At 39.4% G+C, this 23,651-nt stretch overlaps 1 protein-coding gene across 3 annotated transcripts in view; it reads left to right on the top strand.

Moving 5' to 3' along the window:
• The window catches only part of DENND1B (DENN domain containing 1B), a 190,726-nt gene that overhangs the window by 154,330 nt on the left and 12,745 nt on the right, over positions 1-23,651 (top strand). For all 3 annotated transcript variants that reach the window (XM_035123797.2, XM_035123795.2, XM_035123796.2), the window contains 6 exons: positions 1,401-1,502; positions 7,821-7,911; positions 9,575-9,615; positions 10,098-10,166; positions 15,517-15,573; positions 16,530-16,640. In XM_035123797.2, the coding sequence (XP_034979688.1) occupies positions 1,401-1,502; positions 7,821-7,911; positions 9,575-9,615; positions 10,098-10,166; positions 15,517-15,573; positions 16,530-16,640 (471 nt within the window). The remainder of the gene's footprint in view (positions 1-1,400; positions 1,503-7,820; positions 7,912-9,574; positions 9,616-10,097; positions 10,167-15,516; positions 15,574-16,529; positions 16,641-23,651) is intronic.

The raw sequence follows: 23,651 nt of genomic DNA, 5'->3' as shown, positions 1-23,651 counted from the left end.
TCTGTATACAATCCCTACTAGGCTTTGATCGAACAACTTTGAAAGTATGTTGTAAATCAATACTAAAAGGACCATTAGAGCATGCGTCCGCTAAGTATCAGCACAGCATTCCTCCAAAGGCTACGTTCTAGACTGAAACATCACAAGGAACAAACAAGTCAATGGCAGAAATTTATTGCATTAGAAAAACTCTAGGGAATTGCATTAGCAATAGTTGCTAATTTTTGTTTCTGAAGCCTCTTCCACAAAATCTCAGGAAGAGATCTGAATCAATGGCAAACGGACAAAAAAGAAGGTGGCTACAATCTGAAGAGTTCAGTGCACAAAACACTTCCATGTGCATGTGGAATTGTAGACTGCTGACTGCTGGGTCGCATAAGCACTTAGTGGCTCATGACAAACCTCTTTTGAGACTCCCACAACTCTCACAGAATCTTTTCAGGAAGATCCAAGTGTAAGCATGGTCCCATTGATTTCAGAGGGAAATGTAAATCTCTGATTTAAGTCAACGGGGCTAAAACACACACAATTTGGACTGGATTGTGCAGCAAGAATTCAATGCAATATTGTTCATGTAAATATCTCGGAGCCTATTCGGATCTTTGGATAAACAGACTCGGATAAATGCAGGTGCACCCAGTAGAGAACTAAGCAGCCCCTGGAACCTTGTGGGAAATCCACAATGAATCTGCAGGACTGAAGGATTTGAATAATTCAGATTTGGATGATTGGGGGAATAGAGCTCACTGTAGTTCATTATAGAATTGCAGGAAAGTAAAGGTTTCAAAGTCACCCCACGGGTCATACTTGGCAAATCTTATAACCATCGAGGTCTCGTTCATTCTGCTCTTATATATCTCTTTACCACATTTCAAGGTGGTAAAGAGGCCAACAAAATACATAGATATTGCTTTTAACAAACTGCTTGCCTTTCAGAAGAGAGGGGTTAAAAAAAAAGTTGCATGGGGACTTGTGGTGGGGGGAAATAAATATAGTTTCAGTTGTGTGGTAAAGGGGGCATAAAATTATTAGATTTTTTTTTTACTGTTACATGCATAATAAGATTATGATAAGAATAGCAGTGGCTTAGCGGCCATGCCAAGATCCCTTTGGAAGTTTCAGTTTTTCATGAAGTTAAAACTTTGCAGTCTTGCATAGGTAAGAATGGTCTCGAATCTTGTTCTCTGTGTAAAACGTAAATTAATATTTGTTACATGTGAACTTCAGGTTTTTGTTACTTCTGTCTCCTGCATTTGTTTGGGAGTCAGCAAATGCCCACATGCTTGAAGGATATGCAATTCTTCAGTGCTGAAAATTAGTGAGTGATATATTTTTTTTAATAGCACTGCACTGACTGTTCCCCAATAACTATCTTGCTAATTTCCTTTCTTGTAATTTAGGGCGAGCCTGTCAGTTTCTGTGAAGAAAGTTTTGTGAAGCACCGTTCCAGCACTTTTAAGCAGTTTTTGGAAACTGCAGTGAACCTTCAACTTTTTAAACAGGTACAGAGTGAGTAGATTCTCAGTTTGGTTCTCTTCTATTGTACATGTACGAAAACTGAAGAATAGATGCAATCTGTGCAATATTTTCCCCACATTTAATACCTATTGACCATTTCTATCAGCAACTCCAGAGATTATGCAAGGAAAATTCAAGAGGTCTAACTAATCAATCTACTACAGTTCCGAAACTATTCTTTGTTCAAACAAGCCAGGATCAAACTGTAGCTTCTGTTTGCAAATTGTGTTTTAAACTAATCAGAGTTTCCTGCGTTCTGACATAATAAGGAACTCTGGTTAGGTTATAAGTAGATGCTTCTGATCTATTCTTCACAGCTACAACAGATTCAGTTGTTCCCCACTGAATCCTAAATTATAGGTTTGAAGCTAGATGTTCAGAAGTGGGGGCTTAATAGAAGCAGTCTAGAAGTACTCTTAACTTGCTGGACTTAGGGAGATGCTTCAATTCTGCCCTGGACATATCCTTGCCAGTGCTGGCTGCTATTTTCTATCCATTTCTTTTGAGCCTGTAAACGTCTAATTAAATATTAAGAAAGGTGTCATAAGACTTGTTCCTCCCTTGTTGGAAGAAAATGATCCTTAAATGGCTGCCATGAAGATGTCCACTGCTTGGATGGGGAGAGGAAAATAGAATATAAATATGGCCAAGGGGTCAGTCCAAAAAGGTTATTTTTATAGTGCTGGATACACTGTGGCACAAGCTACAGGTCAAAGCAGAAAACGTCATCTCTGATTAAAACATCAGGAATCTTAGGTGGGGAGGCCGTGTTTAACTAATCTGCTAGCTCTCTTTGAAGATATACTACCATGATAGATAAGTGAAATTCAGAGGGTGGTAGCCAACTTTCATTATAAAAAAATGGTAAGTTTGTGTCTGAGATTCAATGGCTGAGGTAGAGATTTACGACTATATAAGTGAAATATGTGCAGCTTTTAATTGGCTAGAACAGAAATAATATTATCTTCCAAGAGGCAAAGGAAGATGTTATAAAACTATTTCATTTTTATAGCCAATGTATTGCCTCTTCTTCAGTTTATTTTGGATATCATCCCTCCTCCTTATCCTTCATCCAGCTGCCTCTTATCCAAGAGTTCTTGTTTGTAATTGGGTCTCTTTCAAGGTTATTTGAGTTATAAGAAGGCTCAATTTAAAACTTTGCTCTATCCAATGCAAAGCATTCTTCCTTTGCAACAGGAAATAAATCTTTTAAACAGTCCGAAGGCCTATAGTGGAATAATATGTAGATAGGAGAAAGCAGTTTTATTACAGTAGTTTTGGGAGACACATCCATGTGTTAACTCTGGCTCTTTGGGGAAAGTTGAATCATAATATATTTATAGGCTAGATTATAAGGGCTGTGAACACACAGTGTTATATAGCACCGATAAAACGAATAGGTCATAGAAGACTTTGGACTAGATTGGTGGCTCTGCAAAGGGGCAACTACTGGTATGCCTCCCCTTCACTGCCTTCTAATCCTCTTCAAAACCCACCTACTTAGAAATGGAAATCAACAGGGAAGATAGGCAATTGGGAGAGAACGAAAAGGGTATCTTATGTGGCTACAGAGCAAAGCTATGTTATAACAACGATGGTATATTACTGCTAATGCTCTATAGCTCCACATACACAATACTAAGCAACATTTGTGATGCTTATTGCACCAATATTATTTGGTTGTGCAAATAAGAGGCCACAGATGGGATTATTTCAATCTGATGATGATTGGTATGGGACTGCTGGAATCAGCACACTTGAACGAATGAACCCACAATTGCTCCACCCTTGACTATATCTCATATTTGGTGTTAACTCCTGCACTGTTGCTTACAGCTGCTTTGGAAAGCCGTGGCTGCTACAGCTGATGGCAGCTAGCTGTACGAAGGGAATCATGAGTAAGAATCAAAGGCCAAGAAGGAAAGATCAAAGCGTGTCTTCATAATGTTAAATCTTAGCACAAAAAAGGTCCCTTAGGGGGAGAAAAAGGACAGCATCTTGATGTAATTTGGAATCGGGAAGTCAGGCTTGCATGTAATTTGGCAAATAAATAACTGGGAGGTCTCTTTCCATGATGGTAAATACTGTAAGAAACAGAACATTATTTTTTGCATTTCTTTGTGTGTACTTACTGCAGCATTCAGAAGTGCATTCAGCATTTCTAGCCCTTCTGAAATTTTTGTACAAATGTGCTCTTGGTTCAACAACTACTTATTTAATCTTAGAGGCCACTACGTTCTTCAGGGCCAGAGGTGGTCAGCTCCATAGTAAAGTTGATACCTACTGGTACCTAGCAGAAAAATGTCATGGCTAATGGAGCATAGTTCCCTGTTGCACCAATCTTTAGGATTTTGTGCGTGCAGCGTTAAATCATGACAGTGTGAGACTTTCGTTCCTAAACCAGGGCTGTTGTTGTTTAGTTGTTTAGTCGCGTCTGACTCTTTGTGACCCCATGGACCAGAGCATGCCAGGCTCTCCTGTCTTCCACTGCATACCGCAGTTTTGTCAAACTCATGTTGGTAGCTTCGAGAACACTGTCCAACCATCTCGTCCTCTGCAGTAACCAGGGCTACTAGGGGCTAAATGAAGGGTGAGATCCAGTGCTAGTCATACTCAAAGCAACCCATTGAAATAAATGGACAGAGTATGACTAACATTGGGTATCACCCAAAATTTCTTTGGGAGCCACATCCAGCCCAATCACTAGTTGTCCATCACTGTTTTATGGTATACTGTTAATTTCGTAGGTGAAATAAAATCCAGTCCACCTAACACTGCTCTGTGGAACCACTGTTCATTTCAGTGCAATTCCCATTTGTATTAAAATGGTCTCCTATGCAAGGTTTCAGCTCCCCACTGCCCCCCCCATCCTAAAGCTTAGCAGCTCAGTTTGTGTCTGTGTAACTTTACCTAATGATTAGACTATCCATAAATCATGTGTTGGTTTTATAGCGAGGGATGAATTCTTAGCTTTTCCCTGAATAGATAATGTCTTGTGTTTCAAAGGATGTTTTCTGCACGCTGGTAGCTAAAGGTGCTTTATCTCATTCTTGCTGTGAAACAATCCAGCGATCCCATACTGTGGTCTGACCATGAACCAAACCCATTTGGGAAAAAGCCAGCTTAAGTGGGGTGGGTGAAAAAAGTTCGCTGAGGAGAAGAGGAAATAATCACCAGTGATAGTGTGTACTTTGCTACTGCTGTGTCTGCGGTTATCTTCTTCTCTTTTTTAAAGTACTTGTGGAACAGTTTGTTTCATGTCATCAGTCTATCCATTGACAAGCATCAGATTGTCACTGACGGGTCTGTTTGGATAATCTGTGATAGTGTATGACAGTCAGCCAAATAATTAATTTCTATTGGCTCCTGTGTACTGTTTCGGTTAACAGCAATTCGGTAGTAATTCATGTTGAAAAATGCGCAATCAGTCAAATGCTTTCTCCGTTTATCTCATACTTGGGCTACCACCTAACCCTGACCAAAATAGATTACTGCTTGAAAGCATTCTAAAAATGTCAGTGCTTTTGAAGAGTGGGGGAAGACACTGTGTTTTTATTAATCCTTTAAGGCAAATTAAAGCTTTTTAACAAAACATTGTAGTTTCTTTGGGGAGTTTTATTAAGTTGTTTACCATTGTGAACAATTCTTGATTTTGTGTTCTTAATCTGGTTTTACTTCACACCATGCATCTGTGTGTAGGCAGACTCTAAATTTCTCTATGGCTCAGATTAGCATTTTCCATGGCTTGGTGAATTACGGGCATGTCTTAGTCTCACATGCTGATTTCTTATTCTGTTTCCTAGTTTGTTCTAATCCGATAGAGCTTTGAGGTCCAAATGGGATTAAAGGGCAACTGTCTCCAAAGCGTGATTTGAAAACAAGTGGGTTAGCATGGTTAGCATTAACCATAGTTTATCTGATTTTAACATTGGGAAAAATATAGTTAGGCAAACCAGGAAAGAGAAGGGAGAATACATGTGAAGGAAAGGACGGTATAAACCTCTGGCATGTTCCCAGTCCTTCAAACTATGGTGTAAAATGAGCCAATGTATGTACCTAAATAATAAACTTTACAAAGGTAAGTCACAAAGTCTTTGTGGCTATAATTAAATTTGGACCATGTGTGGGTATATATACAACTGAATATGAAGAAATTAATAAAGAGAAAGTGCTATGGAAGGTTCAGCTCTTTGGCCCTGTTCTATAATAATACAAAGGAAATGAATAGACTCTTCCTTGAGTTATCGTGTAAAACTGACTGGAGCATAGTTCTATTCTTCAGTTGAGTAAATCATGAACTTTGCTTCATGAAACAATATGAAATATAAATGCTCAGGTACAATACGGTACAGTACAATTCATAGCATTATTTAATGACTATGGAGGGTACCCTGGGAAAGAATCAAAATTTGCAAATTAGGCCCAGTAGAATATTACTCCCACTGTCCTCTTGTGCATATTACTCTCACTGCCCTCTTGTGTAACACATGCAAATGTCTCCCACATCTGTACATTCCAGATGTGTGTGTGGAACTCTCACATTTCTTTACAGGGAGATGAGAGTCCAAGTCTGAGAGGGGGGCATTACTCGTTTGTTTTTGTTTTATTATGTATTTTATATTATTATTTTGCATTTTTTTCCTTTAAGAACTGCCCCGAAATCTTCAGATGAAGGGCAATATACTAATGATGATGATAATGAATAATAATAATAATAATAATAATAATAATAATAATGTCACTCAATATCTCCATGTCCTCCTCCTGCTGCTACTTTGTTAACATGTTAAGCCACACTCAATTTGTTTGGTTTCTCAACTACATTAATCAAACATCAGCACTGGCACCAACCATGCATCAAGCGGGAAGGTGTTCCATAATTGGGTGCCACAACAGAGTAAGTCCTTTCTCTGGTTGTTGCAAAGCAGATTCATCATTATTTCATTATTGATGTCAACAATTTGTTTGCTGCTTAATCAAAGTTATCTCTGGGCTGTGTACAAGAAAACCAATACAATAAAACTAAAAATGAGTTAAAACAACAACAACAACGACAACAATTTTATTATTTGTACCCCAACCATCTGACTGGATTGCCCCAGCCACTCTGGGCGGCTTCCAACATATAAAAAATAATAATAAAACCTTAAACCTTAAAGGGCAGCCTTCAGATGTCTTCTAAAGGTTATATAGTTACTCATCTCCTTGACATCTGATGGGAGGGTGTTCCACAGGGTGGGTGCCACTACCAAGAAGGCCCTCTGCCTGGTTCCCTGTGGATTCACTTCTCACAGTGTGAGAACTGCCAGAAGGTCCTTGGTGCTGGATTTCAGTGTCCGGTCTGAACGATGGGAGTGGAGATGCTCCTTCAGGTATACAGGGCCAAGTCTCTTTAGGGCTTTAAAGGTTAGCACCAACACTTCAAATTGTGCTCAGAGACGTACTGGGAGCCAATGTAGGTCTTTCAGGACCGATGTTATAAAATCAGAATTCAATTAAAAGGCTGCCTGGAACAAAAAAAACACCCTTTAGTAAGCCCAACCTAGCAGTTCGAAAGCACGTCAAAGTGCAAGTAGATAAATAGGTATCACTACAGCGGGAAGGTAAATGCCATTTCTGTGTGCTGCTCTGGTTCGCCAGAAGCACCTTTGTCATGCTGGCCACATGACCTGGAAGCTATATGCCGGCTCCCTCGGCCAATAATGCGAGATGAGCGCTGCAACCCCAGAGTTGGTCACGACTGGACCTAATGGTCAGGGGTCCGTTTACCTTTACCTAAGCGCCAGACATTCAGCAGGAAGGGGGCGTGTCTGACCTCACCTGGTAGGGCGTTTCACAAAGCTGGGCCCTTGATACTGAATGCAATGGCTTCTTATGGATGTATGCCATACATCTGAGCCATGGAGGGACACTAGCAGTGACTCTCCCAAAGGTGCCAGTGATCAAGCAGGGATCAGGCAGTGCCTCTTGGATGCAGGACAGCCAAGAGGATTCCAGCAGCCAATCTTAACACATGGGTAGATTCATATGGGCGGAGATGCTAATTCAAACATTTAGGGTCCAGGTTGCTTTGAACTTTTTAATATAATTGCTAGCACCTTAGATATGGCCCATTAGCAGATTGGCAGCCTGTGGAATCCTCTCAGGAGCACCATCAGAGAATTATCTGACAATAATGGGGCTCCTTCTGTAACTGACACTTTCTGTAGGGCTGTGAACAAATAAGAATTAAACAGAAGATTTGAAACGTGAACCTTCAACAAAGACATAATTGCTTTCATCCACTTTTTTTCTTTTTGCAGTTCATTGAAGGTCGACTTGCAAAGCTAAATGCAGGAAAAGGGTTTTCTGATGTGTTTGAAGAAGAAATCTCTTCGGCTGGCTTTGGTGGAGGTATAGATTTTTGTCCATACTGCTTGGGTCTTTTCATTCTTGCTGCGTTGAAATTATTGTTGTTGTTGTTAAAATTTCTATACCACCCTTCATCCAAGAATCACAAGGCGGTTTACAATGTAAAAAACACAGAAATACATACCATAGTAACAAACAAAAACAACAACACCCCCCTTCCCCATTTAAAAAGGGCATAGATGGTTATGAAAGAAACAATGTTGGTTGACAATAGTGTTTCAAATTGGTTTTCAACATGATGTTGACCTTCACCAATGTGGTGCCCAGTGGCCACGACTGAGGTTATGGGAGGTGTAGTCAGAAACAGCTGGATGGCATCAGGCAGCTGTAGAGAGTTCTCATTATTTCACTAAACAGATAAATTGATATACAAAATTAATGCCATGTTATTCAAAATTTAAAACGGTAAAATGACTTCTTCCAAAGCTGGAAGGGAGAGGAGGTGCCCATCGCTCTTCCTCATGCATCCCATGTATCCTAGCCATTTTTGTCCCACCTGAGCTCTGAGAACAGAAAGGGAAAAACAACCTGGATTTTGCAACCACCTGCCATGCAGAAAACCTAGGAAGCTGCCTTATATACCAGTATTGTCTATTCTGCCTGACTGCAGCTCTCCATGCTGTAATGGCGGAGCTCTTTCTCCCTACCTGCTACCTCATCCTTTAAACCAGGGCTTGAGCCCGAGACCTTTTTTCATTGTCAGGCATGCACTCTCATCATTGAGAGTCCCTTCCCATTTCTTTGCTAGAATTGGCTGCCGCCTGCTATACAGGCGTGCGTTCGGCAGCAACATGCATTTTGGAAGACATGGTTCTGTCACCATCGTGTGTAGTTTGCAGAAGTGGTTTATAAGAGGTGAGGGTTTTTTGGCTTTACCCCAATGTGCAAAGTAAACAGAATTTCACTCCACCTCTAGCTGTTAGGTTTATTATTGAGTTTAAGAGGCTTTTGAAGCACTGTTGTAAAACCCATATGTAGCTTGGGAAACCCTTCACATTCTCTTTCTTTTTAGCTCCATTTATTGGATTGGAAGTTTCCATTGCAGCAATTGTCATTGTCTCTCACATTGTCTCAAAATCAACAATCCGTTTACTCTTAATATTCTCTAAAAACCAAACCCACCAGTCTTGCTTGTGCTGCTAAGTACTTTAAGAAGGAAAGCTTCCTTTTTCAAGCAATCAAATTTTAACTTGACCGTTGTGAGCAATTTAATAGAGTAATAGTGCCCAGTAAACGTGTATCTGTTTGTAGTTCTCCCATTTGCCTAATTTTCCTCACCTACAAGGCAGTAGCTACTGTAGACAGCAAAGAAAGAGAAAGAAAAATGTCATTTAATACTCTAATAAATTACCCCTTATTTCCACTGTATGAAACTAATATTTTAGTACAAATTCCTGCAATTTTTTCAGTTTTTTCATATTTGGTATGGGCATTCTCGGGAAAACCAACACATCTTTTTGTTTTGTTTTGTAATAAAGGAGAATACTTCATGTTGATGTTCAGTGAGGTTTCAGTCTTTTATATTCCATAGAAAGTTGGGACTGCATGTAAATATGTAAATATGTAAAGAATATTATGTGTTTTTGAACAAACAAAATTTTAAAGGAATCCTACCTTTCTGGTTTCTCTCTCACTTGTGTTTTAGGAAATTCAAGATCATATCACCAGTGGATGTATACAGTTAAGGTAAGGAAGTGTGTCAATGGTATTTAAAATGTGCCCATGGCTTCCATCTATTGCTGCAATGCTGTAGCATTCTCATTTAGCAAATTACAGGAAGATGTCTAGGAATTTGTACAACAGATATGGGAGCATATGCACAATGAACTTCTGTGCAAGCCTCTCTTACACAACTTCTGTTTATACAATCAGAGCTTATGAAGGAGAGCTTCCTGGTAGATTGTGCCCTATATGGTTACATTAAAAAGCATTGATAAATGTGTCAGCCATAGGGATGAAATATTATAATGCTTGGGCCGCAGCAGACAAAGGCTGACAGAATGCAGCTGTATAAATCTTCTGAGAGGGATATCGGGGAGTGACAATGGCAGTGGTGAGGCCATTGCATTTTATTTTTGTTTTGCAAAACCTTAACATTTAATTATGCTGGGAAAGTGATCAATGTGTGTTTTGTATATTTCAGAATATTTATGCATTGTATATTTCAGAAAGGAGGAGCCCTGATCAACACAGCTATGACCAGAGCCAGCCCAGCTATGAAAACAGCATACCAATATGTGAGCTCTAGCCCTGTTCTGTTTTATTTTTCTGCAAACTGCATGTCCTATTTTAATCTAAGATACTGCAAAAAAAATAAAAATAAAAAATGAATTTATTTCCAGAACAGCTATTACAGCTTCCAGGAACTAGGGTTGGCAAGAACAGGACCATAACTCCCCCAGTCCTCCTGTTCTTCTTGCCAAGCTTAACTCCAGGATGCAGATAGTTTTTTTCTTGTTTTCACTGTGATGCAGGACCCAACCTAGTTCCTTGCTTAGAAAGGGAACGGAATAATAGAGTAGGCTGCAAGCAGAGAAGAGGACTAATTTTGAGTTCCACCAATTTCCTGGCTTCTGAGTATGCTAGAGTTTGCATACACATCATACTCACTATCCAAACTGAAGGTCATTTTTGCTAGGTATACACTGGTACCTTGGCTCTCAAATTTAATCCGTTCTGGAAGTCCGTTCCAAAACCAAAGCATTCCAAAACCAAGGTGCACTTTCCCATAGAAAGCAATGCAAAACGGATCAATCCGTTCCAGGCTTTTAAAAACAACCCCTAAAACAGAAATTTAACATGAATTTTACTTTCTAACGAGACCATTGATCCATAAAATGAAAGCACAGTTTTGTAGATGCTAAAAATTAAAATTATTATTTTTTCCTTACCTGCACTGATGATAGTAATTGTTTGGATGGGGGGCTTTTATCCATTTCCACAGTCACACAATCAATCAATCAGTCACAAAAACAAATTAGCCAAAAAAGCCTCAAAAACAAAAGCGCAAAATAAATAGCAAAAACAAAAGTGCCAAACTTAATCCGTTCCGGAAGACTGTTTGACTTCTGAAATGTTCAAAAACCAAGGCTCAGCTTCTGATTGGTGCAGGCGCCCCGGAAACAATAGCCGACAGCTGCATTGGCTTCCGAAAAAACATTTGAAAACCAGAACACTTACTTTTGGGGTTTCGGCATTTGCGAACCAAAGCGTTTGAACACCAAGGTACCACTGTAGAGGGGAAATTCATTTCACTCAAACACAACACAATTTCAGCTTGGCAACACAGCAGGGAAACTCAACCCTTTCTTCCATGTACCCAGTGTTTTGGTCTAAAATTCCAACCTCTCCCCCTATCCTTGTGAGTGATTTTCTCCATATAGTACTAATTTGATTTCTCCAACACCACCTTTCTGGCTATGAACTTCCTTTACACAGGCCTTCGTCTCTGTCTAAGTACTGCACCCCAGCACTGACTTTTGGAGGAGCATTATCTTTGTCTCTTACTAATAATATTTTTTCTTCGGCACTGCAGCGAATTCCACATCATCACATTTCTAGATAAAGATTGAATGGGAAGTCAGTTCCACCCTCATTTTTTAAAATTAGTTTTTATTAAGATTTTCTTGTGTTACAAAACAAGCAGACAAACAAGTACATATAGTGTCTCCGCTTTCAAGTCATAGTCTTTTTCACAGTTTGTTTACATTCGTGATGAGACACTACTGTCATAGACATTGTGCGGTTGGGGGGAAAGGCCATAGGGATTATGATATTCCATCTATTGCATAATGTTTGTGCAGTGCTTTGTGTCAGCGTCACGAGGGTTGCCATTGCAAGAGATTGGAGGGCCCAGAGCTTGGTTGGTTGTGTTCAGTTGGTTGCAGTATGGTTGTTTTGTGTGTATGTATGGGGGCCAGGGTTGTTGCATCAGTTTAGCCATATTGATTTGTATGCTGTTGCAGGGGATAGGTCATTGTCTTGTTGTGCTGTATATGTGATTATGGGGAGCCACAATATGTTGACACCATCCTCCTTTGCTTCTCTCCTTTGCTAGTTTAAGTTGGTTGGTTAACTTTTCCAGTAGGGCGACTTCCCATACATTTTGGTACCAGTGGTCTATGTTCACTCCTGAAAGGTCCTTCCAGTGTCTAGTTACGATACCGTATTTTTCGCTCCATAAGGCGCACGTCCCCCCCTCCTAAAACAAAGGGAAAATGTTGGTGCGTCTTATGGAGCGAAGGCTCCCTGTCAAGCAAGCAGCGAGAAGTGGGGGGGGGAGGAGATGCTGCTGGTTCTTCCCTGCCACCTCTGTTAGCAAAAACAAGCCTGCTTTTGTGAATGGAGGCAGTGGGGAGGAGCCAGCAGCATCTCCTCCGCCTCCCCCACGTTCAGCAAGAAGCGGGGTCAGCGGAGGAGATGCTGCTGGCTCTTCCCCGCTGCCTCTGTTCGCAAAGACAAGCCTGCTTTTGTGAACAGAGCTGGAGGGGAGGAGCCAGCAGCATCTCCTCTGCTGCCTGCCGCCCCCACCTCTCACTGAACACAGCGAGAGGCAGGGGGGCAGGACCTAGTGGCCCGGAAGGGGAGAGCTGCGCGGCACTAGTGGTTCTCTCCCCTCCTGCTTGCTTTAAAGCCAGCTGGGGAGAAGGAAAGGAGGTCATGGTCCGTCCCTTCTCCCCAGCTGCCTTTAAAGTAAGCAGGGGGAGAAGCGCTAGCTTCGGGCACAGCATCAGGGCGATTCTCCCCACACTTGCTTTAAAGCCAGCTGGGGAGAAAGGACGGACCATAGGGTCCTCCCCTTCTCCCCAGCTGGCTTTAAAGCCAGCGGCAAAGGGGCGGGGGAGGAAGGAGGAATGTTCCCCCCCACCCCTTTGTCACTGGCGGCTGAGGCGGCGGTGGAGGAATGTGCAGCCCAAAAGCTGCTTTCTCCTCTGCAGCCGCCACCACCAGGTTTGAGGCAGAAATATTTTTTTCTTGTTTTCCTCCTTTTAAAAATAGGTACGTCTTATGGTCCGGTGTGTGTTATGGACTGAAAAATGCAGCATTTCTAGAGTTCCTTCATCAATTTGTGGATTGTTAAAATATTGGGGTAATATGTCATTGGCTTAGAGCTCATCCACACTTCTACTTGTTTTCCACTTGTCCTGTGCTTTCTAGGGATGGGCCTGAGCAGTTTTGCCTTTGTCCCACCACTTTCCTCCAGAAAAACCACTCTTTAGCACTAAATTGGAACAAACAGCAATCTGCAGAAACCCAGATTGCTGTTTGTTCCGATTCAGGTTTTGCTAGGGGAAAGAAGCAGGGCAAATGGATGTGTGAATAAAACAAGAGTTTCAGGGCACCAGTTTTTAGAGCTTCTCTGCAAAATTTTCCAGAGCCTTTGCTGATGTTACTTGTTACTCTGTCATAACAACTTCAGCCATTTTACTGGCAACCACCCTTTCCCCAAGCAAAACTATCATTACCTTTTGGCATTTGTACCTACAGCATAAGTCCAGTTTAATTATATATCATGTGAAGCTTAACTCAGTTGGTCAGAAAAATGGAGGTATAATCCCATAAGGTCTTAATGGCTTTTCTTTACTGAGACTCAATTGGAATGAGTGGTTTGAGAATTACCTCTTCTTGACTAGCTGGCCTGCTACAAGTATTCATGCCACAGCATCTGACATTTTGCCACAAGTACACACACTTGGCTTTATAGCAACATTGCAAGTTTAGTAACCCTTCCCTCTACATGGAGATTATATTCATGTTGGGAACTATCTGCGTGTGAAGGAACAGCAAGGTTAAATGCCAAACACAGAGGCAAAGGAGAGCCTTCCTTGCCTGAAAACTATTATTCCAAATCACAGCCTTCCTTTGAGGCTCCAGTCATCAATAAATAAATCAGTTCCTTAATCTCTTTTTTAAAAGAGAATTTTTAATTGTACATCAATTCAAAATCATACCGAACATATGAAGAAAAATAATCCAGGTAAATACATTAAAAGCACTGTGGATTCATGTGCTCATTTATAATTTACATGCAGCTCATTAACAGGTTGTCAGAAAATTACCCTTCTCTTTTTTTCCACTAGATTTTCCTCCCTCTATTTTGCCAATTATATCTCTTCATCTGTTAGTGCTGAATGTGCCCACTGCTGGGTCGCTCCTATGTTGTTGTGGCCCCCTTGGTGCTTAGCTGATGGTGGCTGTGGCAGTGACCATCTGAATTTCCCACAATGCCCTGACCTAGCATCACTCTGTAGCATTGAGGGAAATTAAAATGGCAGCTCACCATATATTGCCACTGGGAAACCCAGGCATCACTGCTGTGTTGCAGCAAAGCGTTGGTGACCTATTGCTACCCCAAGCTGCCATGTCATGATGCTACTCCTTCCTATACCCAAACTAAACTTTTCAGACTTGTCTAGATCAGTCTGAAAAGATCGCCCAAAGGTACATCAGAGTATGGATACTGCTTTTCTGTGTTGCAGTGCTTTCAAATAGGCATATGGAGACAGATCTGAGTGTGTTGTCACTAGCAAGCAGAGCAGTGCAGAGGGACCGTCCAAATGCATATACAGTGTGTGTGTGTGTGTGTGTGTGTGTGTGTGTTTTATTTTGTGTGTTGCGAGGCCCATTTTTCTCCCCAGGTCCTTGAAATTGTGAGTGACAGTCCCCATTATAATTTAGAGTTAGTTGCCCCCGGTTGACTTCTGTTTTGCCCGACAGCTATATCTGTGTGGAAAACCGCTAATCATTGTAGGAATTCCAATAGCTGAGCTGCATCCAAATGGATGGTTGTTGGAGCTTCCCTTGCTCTCTTAAAACTTAACCTTTTCTTTAAGAAAACATCCGCTACCTTTTATGCAATGGGTGTGTGTGGTTTGAAGTTATTCAGACAACGCTGGATTTTGTAGTGTTAATTATGAATCCTGGTTTGATGTATTAATTACTTAGTTCATGGGGCGCTGCAAAACACAGAGGTTTCACCAGAAAATGCTGCAAAACAATGGCAAAACTTTGGCACCAGTTTGGAGGGGATCACAAATTTTGGGGTTCATAGTTAATGAAGCTGTGTGAGGTTACTGCATCTCTAAATTAAGGGAAGTTCTAAGATTCATTTTTATGCAAGCTGATATCATATAGTGGAATGAAACTTGACTGATATTTTTGGTGCAACAAAATGTAAACCTAATAATGGTGTCAACTCAAAGATTCCACAGTTAGCAACATCACTGCAAAAATGACACAATTGGAACTCCATTGCTATAACTTTTTCACTATCCAACAAGTGGTTGAACTAAGTCTTTCTCCAAATATACCATTATGCAAAAAAAGAACTATTAAAGAAATACCATTTAATTAGTGGCAGTTGTTTTTTCTTTTTGGTAACCCAGATATATATATGCTGAGGTACAGTTTTTAATACACTCAAAGCTTATTAACAATCATGTGTGAAATTAGCAAGGAAGTAATTTCCTTTCATTATACCACATAATGTGAGAGATTTAATTTTTAATTAAATTTCACCTCATATACAGCACTCTTCAAACCATTGTTTTGCAAAGCCATTTAGTTTCCCCCCCTTTTTTTTCCTAGGCAAAAAATCATGCAAAACAGGGGATAAAGGAGGTGAGAAGTAAGTTAAAACACAAGGTATGTAACAGAATTTGTACTTTCTTACCTTGTTTCTTGCTTCAGTTTGAAGTACATACCTTACAAATCCCACAAGATTTGTGTTTTTAATGACTTTTGAAATATGCTTAGCCCTTTGTTCAACAATACATTTTTTATAACAAGCCCTCTGGCAACTATCTGTCATTCTATGCATCCACTCGAATAATCTCTTTATTGTTTGCATATTTATCATGGAAAAACAGAGGTCTTCAAAGATACGTTAACAGGATGTATGTTTTCATAAAGCTGATTTCTTTGATATCACAATTGAAGCTTTTGCTTCAAGCTGAGAATTTAAGGCAAGCCAGTTTTACCAAGGAAATGTAATTCAGAAGGTGTAGTTGTCTAAGTTTCATGAGATCTGTAAATGGTGGCAGTATTTTAGCATGCTGAAATCCCTTAACTTTCAAGAGCAGCAATATAAACATATTGGAGGCATGTCGTCAAGGCATTGTTTGTTTGATTTAATTTTTTATTTGTTTGCCTGCAATATTTAATAGTATAGGGAGTACTTTTAATATTATTTCTCTTCTCCTTCAAATGTGAAGGCTGATTACATGAATTGGTTGTTAAATGTTCTTCATGAAAGCTTCACTCTATTTAAAAGTTATTTGGCACCTTAAACATCTTGCTATGAAGTTTAAGTTAATTTTGGTGACAGTTTTTATGACATCTTTCCCCCCATCTGTTTTAGCAAAAGTGATTTACTGTAGTACCATATATGTGTGTGTATGCAGTGACTAACAAAACAGAGATATTAAACTCTTAAAGAAATATCTCTGTTTGTTAGTCTCTGCAATAAATAAATGGTTTTAGTGATTAACTGCGTCCTTCTGGAATACAAAGTAAAACTGTCTGAAATTCTGTTTGACACTTTAAATGTTGCACATATAGTAAACGCGTAAAGGTTTTTCAATCTTAATTTTATTCTATAGGAAACAGAAGATGAGTATGGAATTTGTAGCTCGGGTTTTGTGCAATATACTCCAGTCTACACATTGCACAATCCACAAAGACTTAGCGCAGAGAAAAGAAGACTTGGGCAGGTAAGGTAATTTCAGGAAGAAAAACCCTCTTGAAGGATATTGAAGAAATATGATTTATTCTCTTTGTCTGATGGGTAGCATAAAAATGTATAAATTTGCCTTATACCGAGTCAGACCACTTTTCCATCTCTTTCAATGATGTCTGCTCTCTGGCTAGTAGAGGCTTTCCAGTCTCTCCCACCTTCAAATTGGAGATACTTGGAATTGAAAGTGGGGCCTTCTTCACCCAGAGCATTTGGACTACCACTGAACTGTGGTCTGGCCCTGTATAAAGCGTGTAGGTTTGCATGCTTTGGTTGAAATAGAAAAGAATGCTACTAGTGTGTGTTGAAATTTGCTTTAAAGGGACACAAAAATTTGGATGAGCATGGTTTTCAAACATCAACTCATCTCCATGCATGCCTGTGATTTTGTTATTTCAAAAATATGTCAAACCAAAACACTGAGAAGCATAAGTAAATATCATTTATCTTCATGCCAATGTTGAACATTAACTGCCACATTAAAAGTATTTGTGCAGAATTATTAATGGAACAAGGTACCATACTCGAAGGTTCAAGAACTGTAAGACACATATACATTTTAGATTCATGCTGCCTGGACTTATTATCTAGTAAAGCATTTTCTTGTTCTCATTTTCATACTTTGTACAAGTATTAAGCAGAAAGGATAAACAAAAATATATTAATAATTGATATATTTGTAGATACTCTACTTACTCTGTAATTTTTACTATCTTACATAGAGTCAAATTATAGATTTGACTTGGTCTAGAAGCTAGATAGCATTTTAAAGAGCACCATTAATAGTTATCATTGGTAATGTTGCCAGGTTTTGGAACTGGGAGAGCTGTTTGGAAACAACAAGCTTTCTATGATGCGAGACAAAACCTCCTTAAATTTTGGCTCAGCTCATAAATAAGATCGGGCTTATTTCGAGCTACTGCTTTTGTAGAGACCCTGAAATCCTAGCAAACTGCAATTCCAAAATTCCCCATTGCATTGGCAACTTCCTGTTACTATGGGTTTTGGGCCAAATGGAGTCTAGAGGAGCAGTCCCCTTCTTTGCACCCTCCCTCCAATCAACGCTGTTGGAAGGTAGGTTTAGGGGAAAGGAAATGGAACCAAGGTTGCAAGGGAATTCCTTGGGGAGGGTAACTGCTGAAGAGAAGGCTGGAGATGGTGGATGCCTTGCGGGTAAACATTTGGAATGAGAAAGGTCTCTTTGCACTCTGAAAAGAATGATTCCCTTCAAATCAAGATAGGGACAGTTTGTCCCTCTTTTGTCATGTTTAGTTGCAATCAGTAATGTATGCAAGCGGGTGGAATAGTGCCAAGCCAGAACACTTGAACTCCAGGATCTATTTAAGCAATGGCTTATCTAACTGCAATTGCCAGCATTCATATGCCAGTGTTGGTACTCAGTATGATCTATGCAAGTAGGCAGTCTTGACACAACCTCCAAAAAACTGGGAAGTAAATTATATGGAATACTATTTAAATGTATATAAAATGAGATAAATCATTTATTTAAATTTCCCCAATGTTGAGAAATAGATATTTTGCACTGTTTGGTCATGCACATAGCAATACTGACAATTCCATTTAGGTGACTGCTGACATGCACTTGTATATCAGTTTAGTTGTTCACAAAATTCCTGTGGGATTGCCCTCATAGGATGTACGTGTTGTCTGGCATGTTCCCTAGTCCCCCTACACAGTGTGTTCAAGCATACCCGTACCCATCCACCTCTTGAAGTTGGATATATATGAAGATTAAACCCTACTTCTCACTGATGTTCCCCTTCCGGCTGCAGATTGGAGCTCATCTGACTGAATATTCCATGTAAACATATTTCCTGCACAGAGAAAAATAGCATCTCAGGCGAGAACTCTTCTTCCTGACATCTAATATGCACATATATGAATGGAGCATCCTATCATGCGAGCCCCCCACCTGTCATCTGATGTGGCACAGTCCAGACACAGGTTTACATATCTCAGTGAGAGCTAGGTGTGAAAAAGGTACCTGGGCTCTTTGAGAGCGGGAGTTCTAACCCCAAGTCTCCAAATTTGAGGCATATGCTTTATTACTTTGGTTACTAGTGCCAGAAAACTAGGAAGATGGTTATTTTTCTAAGCAAAATACATACACATGTTTTCAGATTTTAACTTCCATGTTATAAGAATATTGAAAAGTATGCTTGTAGTCAAAGAATATCACTCATGAAATGAAATGTGCTCAGGACACTTTTTTTTAACATTCAAATTTCTAAATTAATATCAACTTCCTCTTTACTAATGCTTTGGGTGCACATTGGTTCACAGAGTTATGATGACAAAAAGTCAATCTCTGCTCTTGACAGTAAGTGCTGCAAATAAAGCTATATATCCAGACCTATGCATCATGCCTTGAGCTTTGATGTAAAACATGCCACAAAATGTTTGTTAAACTTTTAAGGTGCTGACTCTGTTGTAGCTGAAACAACAAGCACAGCTACCCCTCTGAAAATTGTTCATGTTTATACATATTTAGAGATCCCATATGCTACACTAGTCAGAGTATTTTTGTTGACCTGGGAAGTCCTTACAACTCAAGGACTGTAAGCTCCCTTGGTGGACTTTGAGCCTCGGCTCCAAAGTGGAAGGAGATTGCTTCTCAGTTGTTTTGTAAGATAAGATTTGTTGTTCACTTTGCTTGGCTAAACTGTAAATTATAGCAGATGATAATAATGATTAGTAATTAGTAATGATGATGATGATGAATTAGTTGGCATGAATTAATGTTAGCATAATGCTTCTTGCTTTCCCACCATGTGCAGATAAACATTAAATAAGCTTTGTGTTTCTACCCACCTTGAAAATTACTTTATATAAAAGGGTCTTCTTCTTCTTTGGCGATCACTCGTAGCCGAGTAAGATTGTCTTCCATAAACACGGTTTTAACAATGGGTCTGTAAGTGACTGTGGAGGCCAATTCTGGATCCACACGTCCTTCCACAGTGAGGACATTGGTTTCCAGGCAGGAGCTGATCACGGTGTGGTTTTTCCAAGCGTGCCTTCCTCTTAGCATGTTTCTCCCTTGCATCCTGAGATCGAGTTTCTTCAAAGCCCATGACACCTTTGGTAAAGGCTATTCTCCAATTGGAGCGCTCGCAGGCCAGTGTTTCCCAGTTGTCAGTGTTTATACTACATTTTAAAAGATTTGCCTTGAGACAGTCTTTAAACCTCTTTTGTTGACCACCAGCATTACGCTTTCCATTTTAAAGTTCGGAATAGAGTAGTTGCTTTGGAAGACGATCATCAGGCATCCACACAACATGACCAGTCCAATGAAGTTGATGTTGAAGAATCATTGCTTCAACACTGGTGATCTTTGCTTCTTCCAGTACACTGATATTAGTTCGCCTGTCTTCCCAAGTGATGTGTAACCTGGTTTTGTTCATGACTGCTGTGCCATAGGCTGTGCAAGGCAATGGGCACAGATTTTCACATCTGCCATGCTTGCTTGCTTCATAATCTAGACAGGTTAAAGAATTTAGCTGATACTGTATTGTGCAACTATGTTGGAGTTTGGTGTGTGTACAAAGAGAATGCAAGATAGATCATTCATCTTTGGTGTGTATCCATTCATTTCCCAACCCCCTGTCCTGCATAAATCATTTCCCCCATGCCAACATAACAATGTCTATGGCAGCAGAACATAGGAACAAGAGTTGTGCTTAAGAATTGGTGCCGAAATCTTGATCTGGGGTGTGTGTGTGGCAGCAAAAGGGTGTAGGAAGTGATTCAATTGTGTGAGTAGCAATTTTAGACTTACTGCTGAATCCCTTACTCTTCAAATTATTAGAAGTAATTTATGCATATTTGTGTTTTAATTAGGCAAGAAGGCTATATTAAGTTTTAAAGAGATTCATTTTGGGTACATGGTGGTAAACGACTATATCTGTAGCTTCTCAGTGTATGTTCCATATAGACACCAAGTGCATCAATTTTTTTAGCAACCCACTTCTGTAAATATTTAATATATTGACAACTGAGAAAGCAAATAGTACATGTGAAAAAATCTGAACTGCAAATGTATAGTTAACACGTTGAAGCATCATGACAGCTAGTGTGTCATCTTCTACCACAAGTTCAGTATGTTCTGTAAACTGATATGGCAAGATCTGTGTTTTCTTTGTTTTCAATATATAGGTATCTTTTAAATGTAAAAGACATTGGCAATTTGTAGTTTTAATTTGAATTTTTACACAGATCTATTTTTATCCATTTGTTACATTCATGAAAATTAGAAATCTCCTGATATATTGCCCAGTTTGTTCTATCTGCTGTTCCACATTAATTGTTCAGTAATGGAACTAATCTTAATAAATCATAAATGTGTTGCATCATTATTGAGAGCTGCATGCTGGCAGAACACAATTTATTATCTATTTTACATATTTTGTACAAGTTTTGAGAACAGTATATTCTATGTTCTATGCATAAACTAGGTAATTAAAACACCTAAGGCTTCTAGAATTATATTGTTAAATGAATGATTTTTACTATTAGATCCCAAACATTTTTGTCTATGCCAGGTTTTTTAAAAAATCTGTTTTGTACTGTAAGATAAAGCTTAGCAGTCTTTAATTATTACCAATGTGTGTGTCTTAATTACGATTTATTTATACTGTATTTAATTTCAAATGAATGTGGTCTTTGCTGCACTTATCCTAATTTTGGTTTCTGTTCAGCAACCTTTAAAAGAGTGCCAGTGCAAATTTTACAACTACAGATTGCTTATCCTGTGCTACCTTGGGAAATATAATGTGGTCTTTTAAATAAAGATGAGCCCTAAAATATATAATATTTTCTGTTCAATCCTAGCTCTGGGAGGGAGTTTAAAGGTGTTTTCTATTGCTTTCTCCTGAGAGATAAATATTAAACTCGTCATTTGCAAATTTATTTAAAAGGCAGGAATTATTTGGGGCCGAGGAGTTTGACGAATTGGCATTATGAAACAGTATATAAAACCAAAGTCATCTTCCTTCTTGAAGATCACGTTAATGCCATTGTTTCTGACATCATCATTAGTAGCATTGTCATTTTCTAGAGCAGAATATGAATATGCTTTTCTACCCCAACAAATAGTAGTTTGTATGCCAGTCCACTAATTAGTTCAGTTATTTCCTGTTTTTTTGATGAGGTTTAAATAAATGTCAGGGGTACAGCCATGAAGATCTCCCAATTAGGCTTTGCGTTTGTAAAACCCAGCCCCTTTGCTTTTGTGTGAAGATGACAGTTCCAACTGCCGCGTCAGTCTAACAGGGCTCAAGGGAAAGGCTACTTCTCTGCTTTTATTGAAAACAAGGCCAGTTTGCCCATTGAGAATAACCGCATTGGTCACAGTGCAGATCAGTTGTTAACAATGAATATTTACTAATCTCTATCACAGCCAGCATAGACTTCTTCTTCTTTTGCGTTGTCCAATCGGGAAGGCACTTTTAGAAATCCAGGGAATTAAAATGCACCAAAAGGAAACGAGACGGAGAAGTAAATAATTTTCATCGCAAACTATTTTATCTTTAGTAGGCCCTGCACCGTTTGTGTATTAATCCTGCAAGTCGGTGGAGGGGGAGACCCCGAAACGAAACACAAATGAGAAATGCGCAATTGATCTTTGCCTAAGATGTTCTGAAAAGAATTGTTCTATTTCTGTAAGGTGTGTGTGTCAGCCTCCTCATAGCTATTCTGGGCTGTTTGGTTGTGGGTGTGCAGGGGTGGGGGTGGAAGAAGAGAGCGCTTAACTGCACTGCAAGTCAAAATTAACAGATGGATTGCCCTAAGCAAGGGAAAAACCACCACAACAACATCTAGTGAAAGTGGAGGACTGAAGCTTTTTATTGTAAAGCCTTATTAAAACCTTGGCATGTATTTTACTGTTAACTCTTTCGTGCCTTCATGCCTAACTGATAATTCCTGTCTCCTGTATAAATTAGATCGAACATAGCTTTTCTGATAAATATCAGAATAGATCCTAAAAAGGAAAGTGAAAGCAGATTATGATATTTTTCAGCATTCACAATTTGATCGCAGCTACATGTCTTTCTTCCTTCTTTCCTTCCTTCAAAAGCAGGCATCATAAACTATTGAGCTCTTACTTCTACAGATTCTGCTGGTTGGGTTTTTTTTTGGGGGGGAGACATTGTTTAGTGTCCATATATGTCACTTTTCAGCTGAATGGTAAAAATAAATAAATTCTGTTTCCGCAGCATTGCTTAAAAATAGGGATTTCAGACAGAACAAAGGCAAATATACTGGCAGATCTCTTTGCTATCGTGAATTTGATTTTCCTAGTATTCCTCTTCACACAAGCATCTTCTCAGCTGATGGGATAGGCCTTGGTCCATTTAAAATGAAACATTTGAGAGCTTTAAATAGTTACTGGTTTATAAAATATTGTTGCACTGTTGGCAGAGTCCTGTGTAGCAGAGCCATGAGAACATTTTATAATTAATAAGTTAGCAGTGCTTCCTTGTCTCCAATGAAATATATATAAGATTTGTACCTTGAGGCATGTGGTAACTTGTAGCTGCAGTTTAAAAAAAGAAATTTGGGTACAAAGTGTGGATTTTTCAGTAATCCCAACAAGCCCAGCGCATCTCGTATCAATATGCATGTATCAAAAGAGCAAATGAATTACTTCTCCTAAAGATACTGTATTTAAAATACCATGTGCTTTATTGTTGAAACTTTGTTTTAACAAACCAGCAACAAAATAGCAATGAAATGTTTGGATTTTGTTAGCTGGACTTTCTGTTGCATCCTGTCCCAAAGGTTCCGGGGGGTAGATTACAGCATGTGAAATACCATCAGTAATATCAAATAGAATTAACGAAGCCCTGAGAAAAGCACCTCAATATTTGTTGTATGTTGCTTCGTGGAGGGGAGAAAAAAAAACCCGGAGTGACGCAATTGATATTTTGAAGTTTTGTCCTTGAATAAGAAAAACCAAAGGCCATATTAA

This window comes from Zootoca vivipara, chromosome 7, assembly GCF_963506605.1.
Source record: "Zootoca vivipara chromosome 7, rZooViv1.1, whole genome shotgun sequence".
Classification (NCBI taxonomy): domain Eukaryota; kingdom Metazoa; phylum Chordata; class Lepidosauria; order Squamata; family Lacertidae; genus Zootoca; species Zootoca vivipara.
This window is presented reverse-complemented; position numbering and strand designations above follow the sequence as displayed.